At 28.1% G+C, this 22,101-nt stretch overlaps 1 protein-coding gene across 1 annotated transcript; it reads right to left on the minus strand.

Moving 5' to 3' along the window:
- Positions 1 to 20,070: 20,070 nt before the first annotated feature.
- LOC129987503 (speckle-type POZ protein-like) lies at positions 20,071 to 20,814 on the minus strand. Its single transcript, XM_056095476.1, has one exon. The coding sequence runs from the start codon at positions 20,812 to 20,814 to the stop codon at positions 20,071 to 20,073; it is 744 nt and encodes a 247-aa protein (XP_055951451.1).
- Positions 20,815 to 22,101: the final 1,287 nt, after the last annotated feature.

The raw sequence follows: 22,101 nt of genomic DNA on the forward strand, positions 1-22,101 counted from the left end.
GAGTATATCAGATAGTTTAGTATAAAATGCATTGATTCTAATAAAAAAAAAAAATCCTAGAATTAGAAAACTGAATAGAATGAATGAACTTAGAATTAGAACTGCGGTTTTTTTCACTATCTTTTGTATTACCACAGACTGATTTTTAAGTAGCTGAAACTATTTATTCGTAGACAATTTCAGGATTGTTGATGCAAAAGAATAACAAAAATCTCCAATGGTAAAACTAAGTAGTTTACAAGCTGAGCGCCATAAATTTGTGGGTGTGTCCGTTCTACATCCGTTGTTTGAAATTTACGACTTAACTCTTCTACCGACCTTTTCGTGTAGAAACATTCATCTTTCTTAACATTTATCTATCATTTCATTGTGTGTTATGCTGTTAATTTATTCTCTAAAAAATAAATAATGAAATATCATAAACGAACAGTCTTGTTTTTTTAAAAAAAATGTAAGAACAAGCTAAATAAAAGGAAAAAAAAAAAAAAAAAAAAATCTAAAATTCGAAACTTAAGAACACAAAATGTCATGCGTAAGCCTTCTGTCTTTATCACAGAATTCTTTGTCACATTATAAACAAAGCAACTCGCGCAAGATAAAAGGCTTAACATTACAAACGCTTAACAAAGTTCGTAGAGTGATTCAGGCGATACCAGCTGCCCAGTCACTTCATAAAACTGCACATAACTACCACGAAAAGGGCGAGCAGTTTGTAGTTCGAAATGAAGTTTACCCGCCGGGTTCTTTCACCAAATTAATTACTCTCTTCGCCCTGCATTTCGACTTACACTCATTGGGAGAAAGGGTCAGAGTTCGGCAACGAACACAGGAAGTCGAGGGAGCATCCACTATATTCAGTATTCTTTTTTAGGTCTATTTCTTTGTTATTTGATATATATAAAGCAAATTCTTGATTATTCGTGGTTGTTGATCCCAAAATATCGTTTTAAAAAAGATTTAGTTATAAATAAATAAAACAGAAATGTTTTAATGCGAAAGAACAACTACAGATAAATAATTTTTTTGTTAAAAAATAAACCAATGATTGTAAGTTCAATAATGTATTGTTTAGTATGCCATATTGCACGTGAAGTGTCTCTGCTGTAAATAAATACTTTTTAAACACATTGTTGGCCATTTTAGCGGATTATCATCCGTAATAGTACCGTCACCAAATTCTAATACATTTTTTTATGCATTTATTTAAAAAAATATTATGTAATAGAATTAAGTGGCATTGCTATAAAGAAAGTGCAAAAGGGTATTATTAAAAACATTTTTAATTACTTATTGAGGACGTAATTTTTCCTCTTTAAAGAAAGACTTTTTTTTTTTTTTTTTTTTTTTTTTTGTCAATCCGAATAACTTATTTCCGTGTTGAGTTTACAAGTATTCAACAATATTTTTTTCCAATGAAGATTTCTACCTTTTTTATATTGATTAAGGTTTATGGTGTAACATAAATTTGCGTCAAACAGCTTTATTTCTATAAACTGCAGACAAAGCCGACTGCAGAAAATCGTTTAACTATATACATAAAACTTGATCATTCTGAATAGTTTGCTATTATACAGAACAGCAGGTGCGATAATCGAATGATCCATCTTAATTAGTTAAATTACTTACATCATAGCAGAAAACACATTTAAATTTATTGGACTTGGGTGAAAAATAACAGACCATTCTTCCAACATTTTATCAACTTCTTTGACCTATTTGTAATTCTGTTTTAGAATCGAAAACTTTGGAGAAAAATAAAATATATTTTGAGAATAAGTAACTACAGATAACAAAAAACAAACAAAAAAAGATATTTGAATGAAGATGCAATAAGTAAATCGTCCCGTCTATGTACATTAAAAAGTTCGAAACAGTAACTTTTTTTTTTAAATAATCGAATTAAAGTGTAATTAAAATAATGCAGATAATTTAAGAACAGTGTTTAAAATGTAGTTGAATTAATCTAATTATTGTTATTGAAAATCTACTTTATTATATTTTAAGTATATGAAGAGACAATATTACTATCGTCCAAAAATTGGACCACTAGATATTAATGAATTTCAATATTTTAGACTTCTCGGTCTAATAAAAGAAACAATTTTAAAAAACTGTGCCTGTCTGTCAGTCTAAACACGATCATTCGAAAATACAAGATGTATATTTTGTTTGGCCAGCTGTAGAAATTGCAATATTAATCAAACTTGGAATGAGAACTTGATATCAAAATTGTTGATCTGTATTACATTTTGGAACTAAACTTTTGAAAGCAAAAAATCCAAATGACTAATATATTAATTTTATTGTAACTTATCTCTGAACTAGTTATAAATCAAGATTATTTTTAAAACACTGTTTAAGATAAAATAAACAAAATACTGTTTAAAATAAAATTGTTTACAAATCTGGCTGATTGATTACGATTTTATATTTTTTTTCTCGAAGATTTATCCTTTTTATTGTCTTTTTTTATAAATGAAATATGAAATGAAAATGAAATACAAGAATCTGTGTTGAAAAATATGATTTTTATGATATGAAGATTCAATTTCACGAAACAGATTCAATTTGAAGTCTGTGCATTTTGTATGATCTTTTTTTTTTTTTTTTTTTCCTAAATAAACATGCTCCTCTATAATTTTGAATTATACGTTAGCAAGTATCAAGATATTTGTCTTAATGTCTATAATTATTTTTCAGACACATGCCTAATGTTAAGCCTATCCTTAAACAATTATTTGATATAAGCATTTTTATTCTCTTTGAAACGTAACCCCTTCATAATTATGATTAATGCACTAAATCACTTGTCTTAACAATTATGATTGCAAATCCGGTTGAGACCAATCAATCTGAAACGTGTCAATTCATTCGAATTTTGCAAACACCTGCAAGTATCAAGAATGTTGCCTTTGGGTTCCACTTGAAATGAATACTAATGAAAAAAGTAAGAAGAAACAGAAGAAAAATATTATTTTTTTTTAAAAAAAAGAATCGTTTGCTCAGTATTTTGGAAGGATTTTAAAAAGAATATTTATGATTCAAAAAATACTTTCAGAATAACATTTGACCACAGCTGATTGGTGAAATACTATTATTAATCGGTTTCAATTTTTTTTAACAGGGAAAGAAAGTATGTAAGTTTATGTCTTGACATGTAGGTCATACTATCCAAATATGCAGGTGTCGAATTTTTCGTTTGGCGTCAAATGTTGCATTGAAGCAGGAATTATAATTTAAACAGCCATCAGATTTGTTATGTATTTTTTGTTCTTTTATGACTCACAATAACTGTGAATTATTTTATTTTTAGATACTGGCATATTATGTTCAAGGACAATGCACATTATTAGGTACTTCTTTTAATAACTGATCAGTCTCTCATTTTTAATAAAATAAAAAGGTTAATGACTTATTTTTATATTTTAGCAACTCTATGAAAACATAAAACATCTATACAACAATTAATATATTTTTATAATGTATATAATGGGAAAATTGATTAACGTAAAAAAAAATCTTAAAAAATTAACCATAACAATAACTATAATAACTAATGATTTCCTTGCTTGCACATATAAAGTAAGTAAATCCCCAGATTATGAAAAAGCATAAAGAAATACACCAGCGGAAGTGGTCTTCCCAAAACTTTCTCGCATACTCTTCTCTAATAAAGATATTATACCAGAGAATAACTTGCATCATATTGGCATTTTATGATATTTTATTACGATAATTATTAATCTTTGGTTTGAATTTAGCTTTCTTACTAAATCTATCGCATGAGCCTTGGCGAGTGTTTTGGCGATTAATCACTGGCAAGCGTTAATATTACTCTAAAAATGAACTTGTGTTTTCCCAAACAGATTGAAACAAATACTTGACACAAAACTGCACTTAAAATCACAATATTCTATACATATTTGATAAATTTAAATCATTGCTTTTTTGACTTATTGGGTTTACATGTTTCTGAAAGCATAGATCAACAAACGGTCAATCTCTTGTTGAATTTAACTTAGAATTTGTTAAGTTTCTACTATAGATGTTAAACCTATGTACCAAATTTTATCTATTATTGTTTTGTAGTTAGCGTGTTATTTTATATTCGAAACGCCGGACGACAGACTTCCTCAAACCGGATTCTAGTCAAAATTTGATAGAAATCTACAAATATGATGTTAAAGACCGTATACCGAATTTCGTCCGGTGTCTCTAAGCGTTTTTGAATTATCTTTGTCACAAACAGACAGACGGATAGTTTGCAAAAATGTGTTTTTCGAACTCACGGAGGTCTGAAACGTGGAGATTCGTTCAAAATCTCGAGATCGAATTTTTTCACAATACATTTTCTATACTTCGTATACGAGAAAGTAAAAAAATTCTAAGAGTTATTTATAATGAATAATAAATATTAATGGATAATAAATATTCCAATATACTTGGAATAAGTAACTATTTGTATTTAAATTCATGATTTGAATTAATTCAGTGTGTGTGCATTACAGTCTTAATATCTAATAATTCAAAAAAATTGTATTTCCAACATTTTTATTTATTTAACAGTTAGAATAGCAACATTTTTAATCGGATTATCTGAGACTCATCGGTTCAGAGGCCTTAGTCAGCTGGTTAGTCTGTCTAATCGGAAATATGTTAATGACGTTAAGTAGTGTATTAAGAAAACGATAAAAAAATAAAGATAGCAGATTAACACTTCCAATTGAAAAAAAAAAAGATTTAAATGACCAAAAATTATGTTTTATGTTTTTTCAATTATTAAATGTACTGCTAAAAATTACAATCGCTAAAGTTTTATACAGTTCCTCATTCTTATTAGTCATACGTAGTAAAATATATTTAACACTCTAAGCAATTGAAAAACAGAAGTTTCTCTCTCTTGTGGTTAAAACTGACCGAGTTATGAATACTTGAATATTACCATTTTAGATGATCTTTGGCCATTTCACTGGTAGATCTCGAAAGCATCCGTCGATCCAGACGGCTTTGATTGGCTTAAAATAATGACATTCAGAGCTTCATAACTCAACCAATTTTAGTCTCAAAAGGATGAAACTTTTTTTGTTCATATAGTTAAATGTCAAATTCATAAATATGGCCAATAGAACCTGCAAAAATGCAATATTTTGTAATTTTTTTATCTATAAATTAATTCTCAGAAAAACACAATATATACTTATGTATGTAATTCGAAGCATTTTTTTCTGACTGAAACTTCATAATAACTATATGCATATCCCTAACGTTTTTCAAAATAGTTATTGGGTCACAATTAGAGTGAAAAACTAACATATAAAGATGAGATTATAAAATTATTGCTGGTAATTTAATAACGTTGATGATTTACGATCTAAAGGAGCTAGATAACTATACCAGTTACCAAATCTTTAAAACAATGTCTTCAAACTAATTGCAATGCACAATAAAAAAAATCACTGTTCATCTTGTGTTTTTAAAATCCATTTTTAATTGGGCTTATCAATTTTCTATTTTTGTTAGTGTTTTTTTATACAGAACTTCAGAAATCGTTTGCATTAATTTTATATATACGAGTATGAAGCCCATTATACATAAAGTATAAATGTATGTTTTAAATAATTTACTTTGCTTTTTATTCTATTGATATTATTATCTATTTAAGTAGTATCTGCTCATATCTACGTTCCAGAAAATACATTAAGATTGAAAGATAGATATATCTTATTATGTAGCGTATTTTTGCTAAAAACCTATTTAAAAAATCACATACAGTGGTGGCCAAAAGTGTGGACATTTTTTGAAAGTTTCATGTTTTTCAACTTTGCGTGCTTGTAGAATATATTAATTTTCTTTTACATACAAATGTGTATATATCAAATTGAAGGTAATTTAATGTAGAATTTAATAACAAAAATAGTATTACAATATCTGTATTACAAAAACAGTTACGCTCATTTTAGTAGAACAAACAAACACAAATCGTTTTGAATAATGACGTGTTTTGTAATAAAAGCGTACTAGCCGATCACAAACACTATTCTGAGGACCCATCAAATGTATGTAACTATAATTTAGGTTATTTTGATGGTAAAAGAGTTATTGTTGTGGAAATATTTTGTGGAATGATGCATACTAGTAGAATTAAATAGAATATTGCTGTTTTTGAATATTTTAAGTCCTTTTTTTTAATTAAACTAATTTTAAACCATGTCACCAACAAGAAGAACTGATTGGACATCTACAAAAAGAAGCCGAATTCTCATATTGAGAGAAAATGGCCTCTCTTATGCTGAAATTCCAAGTTGGTGCTTCAGTGACTTGTTCTGGTGTACGAAAGTTCTGTTAACGTTATGAAAAGGGAAATCAATGGAAAATAAGGCCAAATCAGGCCGAAAAAATGAACAAGTGCTACTGCCGATAGAAAAATTAAACAGCTATGCCTTCAAGATAGAAAAATTTCATCAGATGCCATTAGATGTTAAATGAATGCAGCGGGTATTGCAGTAAGTTCAAGAACAATAAGAAGAAGGTTATCAGGATTTGGATTACAAGTTAGAATTCCAAGAGAAAAACCATATTTAAATCAAAAGCAACGCGAAAAACGTGTTAAGTGGGCAAAAGAACACATTAAATGGTCAGAAAATCAATGGAAGTAAGTAATCTGGAGCGATGAGACTAAAATATCACTCTGGTAGTGATGGTAGAAAATACGTGAGACGTAGAGTAGGTGAAGCGCTTCATACTGATTGCATTGAAGCAACTATAAAAACAACAACAAATGCCATGATTTGGGCATGTATGTCTGCAGATGGTGTGGGCCGAATTCAAGTGATTGATGGCATCCTGAATGCCAAAAAGTACATCGAAACTGTCCTGGAACCAAAACTGATACCTTCCATCAGGAATTTCTTCCCCAACAAAGCACCATTTATTTTTCAGCAGGATTCAGCTCCATGCCACACAGCAAAAGTATGCAAAGCATGGTTTCAAAATAAAGGCATAAATGTATTACCATGGCCAGGAAACATCCCTTATCTCAATCCAATTGATAATTTGTGGCGACGTTTGAAAATTCTTGTATGAAAAAAACGTCCATCCAATAAAAGACAACTTATTGAATCTATAATTGATTCTGGGCACCATGTGATTACGAAAGATGAACTCCAAACACTCGTTCACTCGATGAAAAGACGCTGTGAAGCTGTCTTAAAAAATAAGGGTTATCCTACAAAGTATTGATTGTGTAAGTATCACTTTAAAAAATGCAAATCTAAAACAGATCTTACTAAAATGAGCATAACTTTTTTTTAAATACAGATATTGTAATACTGTTTTTGTTATTAAATTCTACATTAAATTACCTTTAATTTGATATATAAACATTTGTATTTAAGTGAAAATTAACATATTCTACAAGCACGCAAAGTTGAAAAAAATGAAACTTTCAAAAAATGTCCACACTTTTGGCCACCACTGTAATTATAATTTAGCAATGGGATAAAAATCGAATTTCAAGCTCTAAGGAGAAGCTTTCCAAAGTTAGCACTCATCAACTTTGCGATTCAGTTTTATTATCCGTTAGACAAGCAAAATGTAAAGATGAATGAAATTTCAAGTTTTATAAGGAAAACTACAGCACTGAATGTAGTAAAATATTACTACAGCACTAAAATATTACTCGCATAAATATTGCAGGACTCCACGTCGCTAAACGGCAACTGGAGTGGATGATTTCGTCCTATTCTTAAGACACTTGACAGCTGGTTCTTTCCAAAATTCCAGCTGCAGCCTATTTAGCCAGATTTTGACTCGCTATTCATAGATTCTTGAAAAAAACTCACGAGATAAAAAAAAATCAAATAAGAAACTTTTCATTTCAAACTTCAATCCACAGAAAGCTATGTAACAAAGAGAATTTGTGAAATTTTCTTATGTCTTTCATGATATTTGTGTTCATAAGAAGAAAAATTAGAAAAAAAATTAAATACCTCTGCAATTACATCAGGTTGATAAATTATGAAAAAATAAAGCATATGTATGTCCATACATATATATTTATGTAAGATTTAAAATAACCGTGGTATAATGCATTTCATAAAACAGAATTTATTTTTTACATCTAAAGAATAATAAATATAAAAAACCATCAAAAATCCCAAAAGAAGAGACCAAATCTTCATGTTATTCTGGCTAAATTATAATGATGTCTTTTGAAGATTAATAAGAAGTCACAAAAAAAATTCTACTTACAGGGTTTAAGTTTCACAAATTACCTTAGATAATCATGAAATTCAATTTCTTATAACAGTTAGCATCGTAACACTTAATTGATTTAATTATCCTGATAGCAATTGTAATCGCAATTTGTAATTTAATAATTATAGTATTTTGATCATTCCTCTATTAGAAAAAAAAAACATGAAATAAAATGAAATAAGGCAGAATTTTTATATAGAGAAAAAAAAAATTATATTTCGTGGAGCAGTTTACTGTTTTCGTGGAGCTAAACAGATATTTTTTTTATGTTTTTTTTTTCGTAAAAAAAAACTGTTTAGATTTTTTTTTTTAGATTATGTCTTGAACACCTGTTCAAATCTCTCATTTATTCATTTTGAGCTTACTATTTGGAAACAAAGTACTAGTTAAATACTTTACATTTCTGGCAATCGAAATTCTTTTCTGTTCGAAATGAGATACTCACGAATTACTTTAGAAAAATTTCTTTTTATGTTTTCTTTTCTTTTTTTTTTCCTATCCATTCTTAATTTATCTACAATGACTCCTACAAACTTCACTCAAAATATTGACAAATTCTCCAAAATAATCTTCTTAAAAAAATCTGTTTACCAAAAAAAAAAAAAAAAAAAAAGAGCAAATTTGCAGAACTCTCCCCACCCCCTCCTTCTAATTCAGTTTCCTGCAATTCAATATTAGGTAAATCCCACGGTATCCAAGGCAACTCACCCTCACCCACTTTCTTTCTTTTTTTTCTATTTGCTTTCTTTCCCATCTGTCAAAAGAAAAGGAAATGCACCTTTTTTTTCTCTTTCTTAAACACTAACAGTGTGCCATAAATTTTGTTCTTTTTATCAATGGCGAAATGACGTAAAGAAATAGTAGTGACATCATCTTGTTTCTACATGAAAGGAATACTAAAAGAAGCGTGGGCTTGACAATTGTGTCAATTGTATGCAGTTCACTTGAATTCATGGAATTTGATGAGCAAATTCTTATTTTTAAGCATAATAAAAGATAAAATATTAAGTGACATTCCTTGATCATTCTATTCTTCTAGAATCTCAATGAGCTTTGTCACATTGTCAGGTACAAATTTTTTTTTATTAACATGCAAATATTGCATGAAGTTTCTTGGATTAAGAAATCAACGACGAATACATTAAATGATAATTATATTTGAAGTTATTTTAAGAACAGCATTATTTATGAAAACGATTTTAATATTTCTCAATTTATTCATTTGATTATTTTAACTCACGTCAATTAATTTGCCAGAGTAAAAAATATTGAATACATTAGAGAACTGTTTATATTATTTAAAATAATTTATTTACTTGATATATAATTTAAACAAATTAATTGAACGGGGTCATTTTTAAATAACTTCAGGACTTTTGAAACATTATTTTCAATATTATTCGACAAGTACATATACACTTGATATTTCTTATTTCTTAAGATTAAAAGGGAAATGAAGTTCATTTTAAAAACTAGAAACAACTATAATTTTATTTAATCTTTTAAAATAATTAAATTTCTAAAGTCAACACAAACTTCAAAACTAAAAAAAAAATAAAGACATAGGAGCTGCTTTTGCTTTCCTGCTTTTCTAAATATTTTATTCATTTTTTTCAGTTTTCTTTAAAATTTTGCACGCATTCCACCAGCGGAAAAAAAAAAAAAAAAAAAAACTGAAATTAGTTTGTCCAATTTAAAATAAACAATTCTGCAACTGTATTTGATAAATTTAAATTAAATTGAGTTATGAGTTGTTTTATATTTATGAATCTTTCAAATATTCTGTTTGAACTTTCGATAGTTAAAAATTTATTTTTAAAGCCGATTTTAAGATAATCATCATTTTCCCCCTCAAACCTGGAAACATCGATTTCAATATAAAGCCCACTGTCTTCACCCCTTTTATTTTTTTACAGAAATTCATACTTTTCAACATATTTTAAAATATATTCAACACAAATATTTTAAATTCAAACAATCTGTGAAATCAATACTTTTAAGTAGATCAAAATTTTTTAATATTCAAATTTTGATTGAAAAATTTTAAAGAAGCCTAGTATTATGCAAACGAATTGTTCATAATGTTTGCATACACTGTCTAGAAATTAATTTTGGAAATTTTAAGCATATTTTTATTCACAGCTTCGGTTATACTGAATTTCAGTTAAATTGTTTAGTTACAACTTCATGCACATGAGTCCGTCATAATGCCAGACATTATAAAGTCGAGTTATTTTAATTGCCTTACATATGTTCTCTCCATTATTTGGAGAGAGCATAATGGAAATTAGTTACATAGCATTATTAAAAAAGTAAATGTGCAACATCAAATGTTACAATTTTGCTGCATTCTAATTTCAATTTTTTGATGTCTTGAAACAAACAATGAAAACGGTTTGAATTAAAAGGCAACAACTTAATCAATGTAATTTATCGTTGGAAATTAGGCAAGAAAATATTTTTAAACCAGCAGGAGTGATCTCCTTAAAACTTTCTCGCATACTCTCTAAACCGTTCGGGACCATGATCGTTATATTAAAAAAAATACGTGATCACTCGATCCTCCCATCACAGCCCACGGTATCGTATTTGAGATGAGCATTCCTACTCCAGGAGCCATGATAGCGTATTCGTGATTTCAATTTGGAGCGTTTCATTTAAATTTTTAAATGGCACTAGATGGCGGTTCAAGTCCGTTATAATTTCGATTTATATCTCAGTGTTGACCTTCAATATACGCTTTCGGTTCCGATATATATATATATATATTACTTGATCCAGAGTAGTTAAACATGTAAGCATTTGCATATGTTCCGCTCTTTCGAGAGAATTGGGCATTTAAAGGGCCATGATTTATTTTGCTCTGGATTTTTGTTTATATTTTGACTGAGTTGGTAAAGGATGGAATGCTTATTGGTTTATGCAGGAGGAATAGATTTGCCGCTAGCAGTTTCGGGATCGCTATATAGTATGTATTTGATCAATTCTATTTTGTCTCCCCATTACGAAAAGAGTGAAACACTTAACAGTCTAATTGTATAGCATTTGACCTTCATATGTGGGAAGGCACTGGTTTCTGTTCTGCGTTTCTAAATTTGATAGATTTATTGGTATAAACAAACGGCTCTCTAAAAGTGCACGTGTGATTTAAAAGGAATAAGACGTTCTTATTGATTGCTTTGATTTTTTTCGTTAGTAGAATATGGAAAAGTGCTTTCAGGTGACTGTTGCTGGGAGTGTGAGTGAAATATTATACAATTTTTATATTTACAACTTTGTTTTCGTGGGTATAGTTAAAAGGTGAATGTTTTGCTTATTTCATTCATTTATATTAATGTTATAGTTTTTATTTTAATACATATTAAGTAGTAGTATATAAAAAATGTTACTTATAAAATTGTATATTAAACTGAAGATTTTATATGAATTTTTTCGTAAGATTAGGCGTAATTACGAAGGCCCGTGGTGACGCTCCACTTCGGAGTTTTCGGTTCTGGGAGGGCGATTGGTTTTCCACGCGCTGGTTCTGAAGTGGGTAATAAAGGTGTTATCCCAGAAAAGGCCTTCCATGGAATTGGTGTACAATAGTTACGAAATATTAACCTTTGGCGTGAATTTAGAAATTTTAATGAACCATCCTTGGCGATTAATCCTTGACATGCGGTTAATAAAATCCGAAAATTGAATTTGTGTTTTAGATGCAACCTTTCCCAACGGATCGGAGCAAAAATTTGGCACAAAATTACATTTGTAGTCACAGATTACTATATCAAATATGATATATTTAAATTACTGGCGTTTTTGAGCTATCACATTTACATATTTTTGATTTCTCTTCTCAAAATTTGATTGATGTCTACATTATATAGATGTTCAATATGTGTACTGAATTTTTTGCATCAAGCTCTCTTCGTTTTATAACTATTTTGTTAACTTACATTCGAACAGCCGAACAGACAGACTTCCTCTGAACGGATGTTGCTCAAAACCTAATAGAAATCTACAAATTTGGTGTAAAGACCGTATACCAAATTTCATCCGTCTAGCTCAAAGCGTAATGAGTTATATTTGTCATAGACAGACAGACGGACATCCTTTATTTTTTCGTTATTGAGTTCGAATATTTTGACGATTACAGTACTTTTTTTATATTACGTATACAAGAAAGTAAAAATTGCAGAAACTCAGAAAAAAATTTTACACATAATTAAATTGGCATCTTTAAAAACACAATTTAAAAATTTTTGAAATGGCATTGAATCCGATTAATGGCCAAAGACGATTAATTTTTTATTAATTAAAATTCAAGTTAAAATCACAACAACCTTCCAAGGAATCAGTACTGAAATTAGAAGCCGTGGATCGAACATTCCTTGCTGTTGAGCTACAACACACATACAAAACATATTCATTTTCATTAATAGTAGAGCTTTATTTTTTTAGACTATTTTACTTTACATTTATAGCAACTTTTAAACTAATTTATTTTTTCTAAAGTTATTTCATATTTTCTGTTCAATGACGATGAATTCTAAATTAAAATTTCTGAAGACAGATGCTTTTCTTTTTGACAGAGGTCCATATATTTTTACATTGTGTAATATACTAAAATCTGATAAGATAATTGTTTCCTTTAATGAATGTAAAAATTCCATTTCCCTTGCCAGTTTAGTTTTCAATAATAATAGTATAGTGAAAATGTTTTTTTTTATAATAATCTTATTCTTCTGCAAATGCCAAATAAATTTTTTAAACTAAAATTAAATACACATTTTTTAAAAATAAGAAAATAATTATGACTGCAATGAAAAGATAACATCTGGAATAGAAAATAAACATCTAGAATTCACAATTCAATCCGAACCATTGTTGAATAGGACAGCTGTTACGTACCAAAGCGGATTGGAGATGCATTGATGTACTTACTACATCTGGATATTAGATCGTGATAGGGCGTTGGCCTCATGTACTTTGACACATAATCAATTTTAGAGATGTTCTTTATTCATGGGTGAATCTGAAAGCTTTACTTCCAATAAACACTAATTAGAAAAATCATAAATCTAATTTCCTTTCATTGCATTAAAGTAATTACTTTAAAAAAAAAGCTGCATGCGAATACGAATCTTGTGAAGAATTAATTGTTAGATTTTAGAACAAAGTTTTCTAAATTGCTGTAAAATGGTATATTGTCTTCTATGAATTCAATGGTATATTGTCCTTGAAATACAATTCAACTGATTTTATTTAAATTTCATATTATATATTTTTTATTATTCTTATTTTGCATTATTCTTTAAGTTTTAATCTATTCTTGCAATATTAAGGATGGATTAGCCGAAAGTATTTACAATCAGAATCAAACGTTTAAAAGTAATCTCGACATCCATAGTGAATATAATTGCAAGCCAGGCTTATACGCTAGTAAAAAATGGATACCATTTCAGATTTTCATGTAATATCGACGTCCATAGTGAATATAATTGCAAGCCAGGCTTATACGCCAGTAAAAAAATAAATGCTATCCCAGATTTACATGTCATACATTCTTTAGATTCCAAATAGAAACATTAATATAGCGAAAGTTTTCATCGTTATCACTGTTATTAAGATCTTTCCGATACTGAAAGGATGGTAGCAAATATTAGATGGCAGAATGTAACGCATTTATCTTACAACTATATATATTTATTTTTTTAACAATTTTAGAAATAAATAAAAAAAATTCAATATATTTATTTATTTTTGCAATATAAGTAACTTATTCATTATTCCATTTGAATTTGAGCAAAAACTAAAGCAAACGTTAAAAATTTAGTTACAATTTTTACGATAAAACAACAAATAAAATTTTAAAATCTCCATTTTATTACTAAAAATTCTCATTTTATTCTCTAAACCGAATGTAAATAAATAAAAGTTCTAATAAAATTAATTTTGGATGAAAGTTCTAATAAAATTAATTTTTTTCTGTAGAATAAGAGATAATTTATAACTTATCTCTTCTCTAACATAAACTATATTTAAAAATAAGAAGAAAATTTAACACCATAACGTTTAATCACAATAAATGAACATTTACATAACGCTTTTTAACTCCAAATAGTTAAAAGCTTTCGCGCAGATGTAGGAGAGTGTTACAAACGATTTAGTCATAGCGGCGAAAAAAAAAAAAGAAAACACATCAACATCACTTTGACAGGATCCGGGGATAAAAAGAAAAGATTCTGCATAGCAACCATGACTCATTGGAAATTAAGTGTTTAGTTGCTTGTTCTGTCATGCATATGCTGACTCGGCGATTCAACAAACGATCTTAACAAGGATGGAAAGAATTATAGTAGTGATTCTTTTTCTTTTCTTTTTCTGGCAACAATAATCGCGCTTTATGGTGGATCAAAAAGACGAATCTGACGAGTGTTTTGTTCTTCCGCATAAATGAAACAGCTTTTCGTTAGGGTGTAAGGTACAAAACAGAATTGCATAAAATCTAGATGCATTCTCTATCTTATCTGGCCGGGCAAATTGGGGGGAGAGGTGAAAACGAAAATTTTTTTTAATTATTAAAACTTTATTTAATTTTTGAAATACCAAGAATGATTAAAGTTATAGAAATACAGATGTGCGGACACTATATTTATCGAAATTTTACTAGAAAATTAATTATAACATGTAATTTATCTCACAAAATTTGTTTGGTTAAAGTGCTATTCATTAAAATTTTGTTGGACTTTATTTCATAAATATACCAAACAAATGCTAATAGACTTAAAAAAATTCTACACGATGTAATGTTTCATACTTGTATTGCAGCCATTTTATAACATTTGCCAATAAATTTTGATTAATTCATCAATGAATTAAAACAGTTCGTTACTTTCTACAATATTTTTAATTTGCTAAAGAAGTATTTAAGCAAAAAACATTTACTAAATGATTAATTATTAAAGTTAATTAATTTTAATTAAAAATGAAGTTGAAAATATATTTTAAAATTGTTTTTCATGAAATCCTTAATATCATATAATTAAAAAAAATATTCGGCTTTATGATATTTTTTTTCTAATTAGATATTAGTATCTTTTATTATAATTAAATAAGATAACTTTATATATAACTTTTTTGCCTGTTAAATAGTTTCAATAAATAATACTATGTGATAGTTCTTATCATTTTTTTTGGGAATTATTTTAGAGTAATATGCAAAATTATTTTTGGTGAAACAAGAGAAACCCTTCAAAACGAAAAGAATTTTTATTACAAATTTTTTATAATTGACTGATGAAATACAACTGACTGACGTACATGTTTATTAGAGTATTACATTTTTACATGCAGCTACTGGACCATTATAAAAATCTGTTCTTCAAGCAAAAAAAAAAAAAAAAAAAAAAAAAAATCAGCTTTTGTAGTTACTTAAAGGAGGATTTAAGCATTCTGCGTCCCCAAGCAGCTACTAGTATGGAATCTGACTTCCACTGCTGATAATTACATTTTGAAGAGATTAAGAACATACATTTTACTATCACATTGCTGCTTTAAAAAAAAAGCCATTCATGAACAAAAACAATCTAATTTTATGGTTAAGATATTTAAAAAAAACTTGATAGTTTGAATTAATCAGATAATATAAGAAAAATCAACATAATATGTTATGCGTTCCGAGAATTATTGTTTTTACGAAAAGTTCCTGTCTAATAATAGACATAAGAAAGAATAAAAATAGAATTCTAGTATATAATGAAAAAGAGTAAGCTCTTAAAATTTTAACTGCAATTTTCACATAATTGAAAATGATTATCTTCGTAATGATAATCATTTAAAATTATTACCAAATTTAAATAAAAATCAATTATATTGAGGTAAAAGAATACGAACTCGAGTTGGACTTCGTAATTCTCCGTCATCCTCTTGATGACGAATGACTATTTGTTGGACTTCGCAATTCTCCGTTATCCTCTTGACGATGACTATTTCAATTTAATGAAATCTAAATTGATGAAAATATTCGCTTCTTATTCTACATTAATTAAAAAACTCAAATGCATTCTAGTATTATTTAGGAAATGGCATTTATTTCTTTTAATGCAATTCAAAAATAAAGATGACGAACATCTATTCTCAAAACAATGTTTTATTGCTGTGGAATACATTTCAAATAAATGAATCGTTTGCAAGTAAATTAAAGCATTTTTTTTTAGATCAAACTTCCTTCTAGGAAAATTTCAATTTTATTCTAGGTTTTATTTTATGATCTTGAAACCGAATTTTGGATGGCAGCAGAATAATAAATTGAGCCTCTGACAGTAAGCGGAAATTCGATGCAAGATTAATTTTATTTCTCAAAGAATGTGACAGAAAACGTTCATTTAAAAAGACGCAAACTGAAACCAGGAAAGCAAGATAAAAATTGCGAAAACAGAGGAAGAACTCAAAAGAAAAATACTAAATGGTTTTAATAATTTTTTCAATGTTTTAAAAGCTTCAAAATTTTGAAATATCGTAAAATATTCTTACTTCCTTTTAGACTGATCCTAATTGAAAAATAAATTCAAGTTGATTTTTCAAATTAGAAGATTGTCTTGACACATCTACACTTGCCAATAAAATATTATGGAAGTCTGATTAAAACTTAGGAAGTTATTTGGTTTTGAAAAATGACACTATGTTAAAGGAGTTTTTATGAATTTTGGACGATAATTCTGAAAATTTTTTTTCATTCACTAAAAAAAAATTATTTTATAAATATCCGTAATAAATTAAATATTAAAAATATGTAATATTATTTTTGTATATTATAAATAATACACAAATATAATATTCCTTTATGAATTTTTAAACACACATGCAAAAAAAAAAAAAGTGAACAACAATACAACAACATTATTGCATTGGAGCAAAGTTGACATCCCAAAACGTTTTGAACCCAAAAAATTATACACATACAAATATTTTTGAAATAATGGTAAAAGCTATAAAATTTCCAGTTTATTTCTTATATTCATGTATATTATATTTATAGATCTACTTTTCATAAAATATACGAGTTTTAACAGCCATTAGAAAATTGCGGTTAAATGTTGAATTATTTTTCAAATTAGATAAATTTTAATTTAACATGAATTTTGCTTTCTTTCTAAAATTTGTTTTCCATTTAGACGATATAAAATTTGACTCCAGGAATGTATAACCAATTTTTACCCTTTACCAGCAGTTAACGCATTTCGTAATTTATAATAGAAATATTAAGAAAACCGTACCATCTTTTACCATCCAGTAAATTAACTGAGAAATGATTCCAAATTCCACCATTTTTCCTTGTGCTGCCCCAAGTCTGCTTCTTCGTTTTGAGAAAACTATTAGCCTCATCTCGAATTCGAAATCGATACAGAAGAACAGTTCAGATACCAAAACTACAAACAGAATTTTATGTTTCTAGCATGTTTCGTTTAAGAATAATCGTATTTCAATCATCCAGTTTTTCAACGTGCCCTCTGAATCATCGAAATTCACGCACTACTACAGTGATTATATTTTTCTAACTTCATTTCTTAAGCCTAACCTCCATTTTTTCATAGACTAGAAAAATGGTCTTGTAATCTTGAACACTGACTGCAAGTCTTGTTCATAAAAATTCAGCAACTTATCGAATTAAATTGTAAATAAAACTTCAAAAACAATTAAACGTTTAATAATTAATTATTTTCATAAAAAAATGGAAAGATAAAGTGACGTAACAGTATGTTTTGTATTCTTTTACTATTTTGTTTTCGGACTGGCGCATTCTTATTGAAAGAGAGAATATTCGGATAAAAATTAAAACGTTTAATAAGAATTCAGAAACAATTAAATAGTTAAAAATAAAATAAGAAAAGAAAAGTAAACAAAGAACATATTTTGCCTAGTTGTAAATATTTTTTTTTCCTTCCGGCCGATTTAACCACATTAAAAGAAATCTGCTTTATCATACTAATATGATTAACAAAGAAAATTCCACAGAATCTAATTTTTCATTTGGTTAATTATAATTAAATTTATATAAATTAACATTGACATTAAACACAATTCGGTACTGACCCTGCAAATTTTCTTTATCTAGTTAATTCTAGTTTTATTTTAAATTTCAAGCAATTCGACACTGTCCTACCTTATCCCGTACATCGAATGGTCATTTTAAACCCTGATTTTAGACATTAGCATTTTTTTGACTCGCAGTTTTTTTTGTTTTCTGGTAGAAATAAACTTATGATATAAACTGTACTTCTTATTTTTGAGAATTCGAGTTGGAAAGTAAATTTTAAAAAATTGATATACTTAATAATAACTAATTGAAAATTCAACCAATAATTATTATATCATTCAAGGTTCTTCCTAACTACTTTTGGTTGCAAATTTAGAACAATCTGAAAGATATTACCGCAAAGTGAAGTATTTCTGGTTTAATAAAAATATTAATTTGATGCTAATTTACAGAAATAAAATACTATACATGATTCATAAATATTGAAACAAAATGAATATTTCGAAAAATAAACACACCCAAACTACAAACAAATAGTTTTATTTCACAAAACACAGTTTTAGCATTATCAATAGTAATGGATATTTTATATTAATAAACATACTTTCCCTTAAGTATTTTAATTAAAAATGTGAATTGAAAACTTCAAAAAATTTGATGTGTAAGCACATCTTTATTAATAAATCAAAAGTAATATAAGTAAAAGAATTCGAATCCATAAAAATCCAACAGAATGAATTTCAATATTATTAAGTTCAATGAACAGCTATCCATATAAAAAATATTCAAATAAAATGTTTAAATTTTATTCCATAAAAATCCAACAGAATGAATTTCAATATTATTTAGTCAATCAACAGCAATCCATATAAAAAATATTCAAATAAAATGTTTAAATTTTATTTTTCACAAAGGAAAATCAGCATTTGAATAATATTTAACTAATACGCTTAACTTCAGAATAATATATACATCTATGAAAAATCAAATCTAAATTAATAACTGCTATGACATTAAATGTAAAACTACAATCTGCTTAATACATTTATTGTCTCAAATTATAAAATTATTGAAGTTTTATTATTACATAACATTTTTAAAACAGAATAAAAAGTTTAAAAAATTTCACCTAGCTCCAAAGATTTACCCCATAAGATTGTTCTGAAATTTTGTGATAATGAATTTTGAAAATTCATAATCAGGGTAGTTTGTACAAAATACAAATATATTGAAAATGAAAAATAATAAACTGGAATAAACATACTAATACACAAAAAAAGAGTCACCAAAACACTGAATATTCAGGAATTAAAGTAACGAATAAATACTATTCCAAAAGAACTAACAGCTATTCTAGAGGAAAATGACTAATAAAGGAACACTAAAGAAAGGAACTAAAATCGCATGAATCAGCATACACTAAGCTAAAAACCATCTAGCTTAATTACATTCTTATGATACCAACTCCACATCGCAAATTAATCAAACAATTGTTTATATAATAGTCTTTATCGCCTGACAGTTACATTAAAATTAATTGAATAGGAGAAAACTGTTTACTACAATTTGTAACTTAGAAAATGACAAAATAATATTCAAGAAAGAAAAATGAAATTAAAATCATTCTAAAAAAAACTAACTACAATTTTTAGTAAATAATAAGAATGATATAAAATAACGTTCAGAATTTAAATGTAGCTACATCAAAGAGTACTATTCTAAAAATAATTGCTCTGCATATAACTAACTGTAACTGTGATAAACAATTATGAATGAAAATAAAATAGAATATCTCAGATTCCAGAATCCACATTAAATGTTGCGATAGCTTCTAATGCTATCATAGTATCATTGTTCATCATTTCTAACCAACCTTTGGTCAAAAGAACAGAATTTAAGTGCTCTCTGAAAAAGCCCACAACATAGGATTTCAAAATCTCATCACTATGGACACTGGATAATTTGAATAGTTCAGCCGCATTATCTACAGTAATTTTATGCTGTAACAAGTCTCGACAACCAACGAGCAATTCAGTGATGTCGTATTTATCAGCGGCATAATACAGGGCACACAAATGCTCCACACTTTCATCAGGCACTATTCCTGTGTACAGGAATTGAATTAGGTTATTTAGTACAGGCATTTCGATATCTTGGACAGTAACAGTATTCTGTATATTTTCCAGCATTCCGTTTTCAAACATTTTTGCAAAGACAGGTGAACTTGCGCACAGTACTGATTTTAGTACAGATGTTGTCTCCATGCCGACACAGAGAATGATCTTTTGATCCAAAAAGCCGGCAGGAAGACGCTTCATTCTGGTTGCCAAAGTTTTTAAATAATTTGCAGGATTTTGAGCACATAGGGGTCGAGTAACAGGATTTTGAGGAATGCCTAAGAAATACACAAGTATTAATGTATCATCGGGTAGATTGCGAAGTTCGTCGTCTACTTTGTCCTGGTGAGTAAACACGAATACAGTGTCATAAAGCTGTGAACGAGATTTTGATTTCACAGATGAATTTCTCGCAACCATTGCTCTATGGAGTAAAATATCAAAGGATGTATTTAATAGTAAAAGGTGACAAGTGAATCTAACAGAAGAAGTAACTGTAGATCTAAATTCAGATGCGCTGGAAATATTTACATCGCAATAACACTCAAAATCAGGAAACAAACTTACTTTTGGACTTAGAATGATATTATTTCGTAGAGAAGAAACATTACGTAGAGTCCAAGTAGTCCAACAAAATTTTTCAGGGATTAAGCAGGTTTCCAATTGCGTACCAATTGTCACCATCTTAAAAACGAATATATAATTCTCACGTTGTAAAATTCTTTCTCGTTGTGTAAAACAATCTTCTAAAATTACTTATAAGACCTCATATACAACTTTCCTTTCAAATCGAAAATGGATTGCGAAACATGGAAATGAATTGCTGTTTACATTATTCTGGATTATAAAATTTGATTGGACGATTCGATGATGAATGTTTCGTCTATCCTTTTTTTGGCTTTCAGTATCAGAACACCAATTCTCGGAATACGTGTTTTTTGAATTATTGATGTTCGTTTCAGTATTTTGAGACTATCACCATTCGACGATTCTATCGCATTAAGGGGTAAGACGCGGAAGGATGGGCACATTTCCAGAATTCTTGATTTGAAGAATATCTACATATTTGATGCTAAGATTATATACCAAATTTTGTTCGTTTAACTCAAAGTACTTTTGAGTGTTTGTTTTCACAGATGACATAATTCCAAAAGTATGCTCTTTGGACTTGCTGATGCCTGAAATGTGGGCATGCGTCAAAATGTCATTGTAGAATTTTTTTTAACGATTTCAGTATTTTCTCTTAATATATTTCGTATACGAGTGTCAGAAATATTTATTATTTGTTGCAGATGATTAGGTTGTTTTTTTGTGTGTGTGTGTGTGTGTAAAATTTGAAAAACTGAGATAGGTGGTGTTGCTTGTAAAGTGGTGAAATAAAAATTTTTAAGCATTCAATGCATAGTTTCAGTATATTTAACATCTTTCGGCATAAAATATAATCACTAATTTATTTATATTTGCATATGTAATATTTAAATCAAAAAATCCTTTTCAGAATTTTCAATATTCAGATGAAATGAAGGAAAGACGATGTTTCTCTTATCGTAGAAGAATCGCATTCTTTCATTTCTGCCATGCCGTTTGTTGGGAGAAAAAAGTGATGTCGTAAATACAGTTCTTGAAATTTTAGAAGGCGCGTTTTAAACGACTTTCCACTACAAAAGAAAAAAAAAACCAGTCTAAAGTTGGATAATAATAATAAAA

The sequence above is a fragment of the Argiope bruennichi genome, chromosome 10 (assembly GCF_947563725.1).
Source record: "Argiope bruennichi chromosome 10, qqArgBrue1.1, whole genome shotgun sequence".
Classification (NCBI taxonomy): Eukaryota; Metazoa; Arthropoda; class Arachnida; order Araneae; family Araneidae; genus Argiope; species Argiope bruennichi.

Excerpts from the sequence above, each read along its gene's own strand:
- LOC129987503 (XM_056095476.1), bottom strand. The coding sequence starts at position 20,814 with ATGGTTGCGAGAAATTCATCTGTGAAATCAAAATCTCGTTCACAGCTT.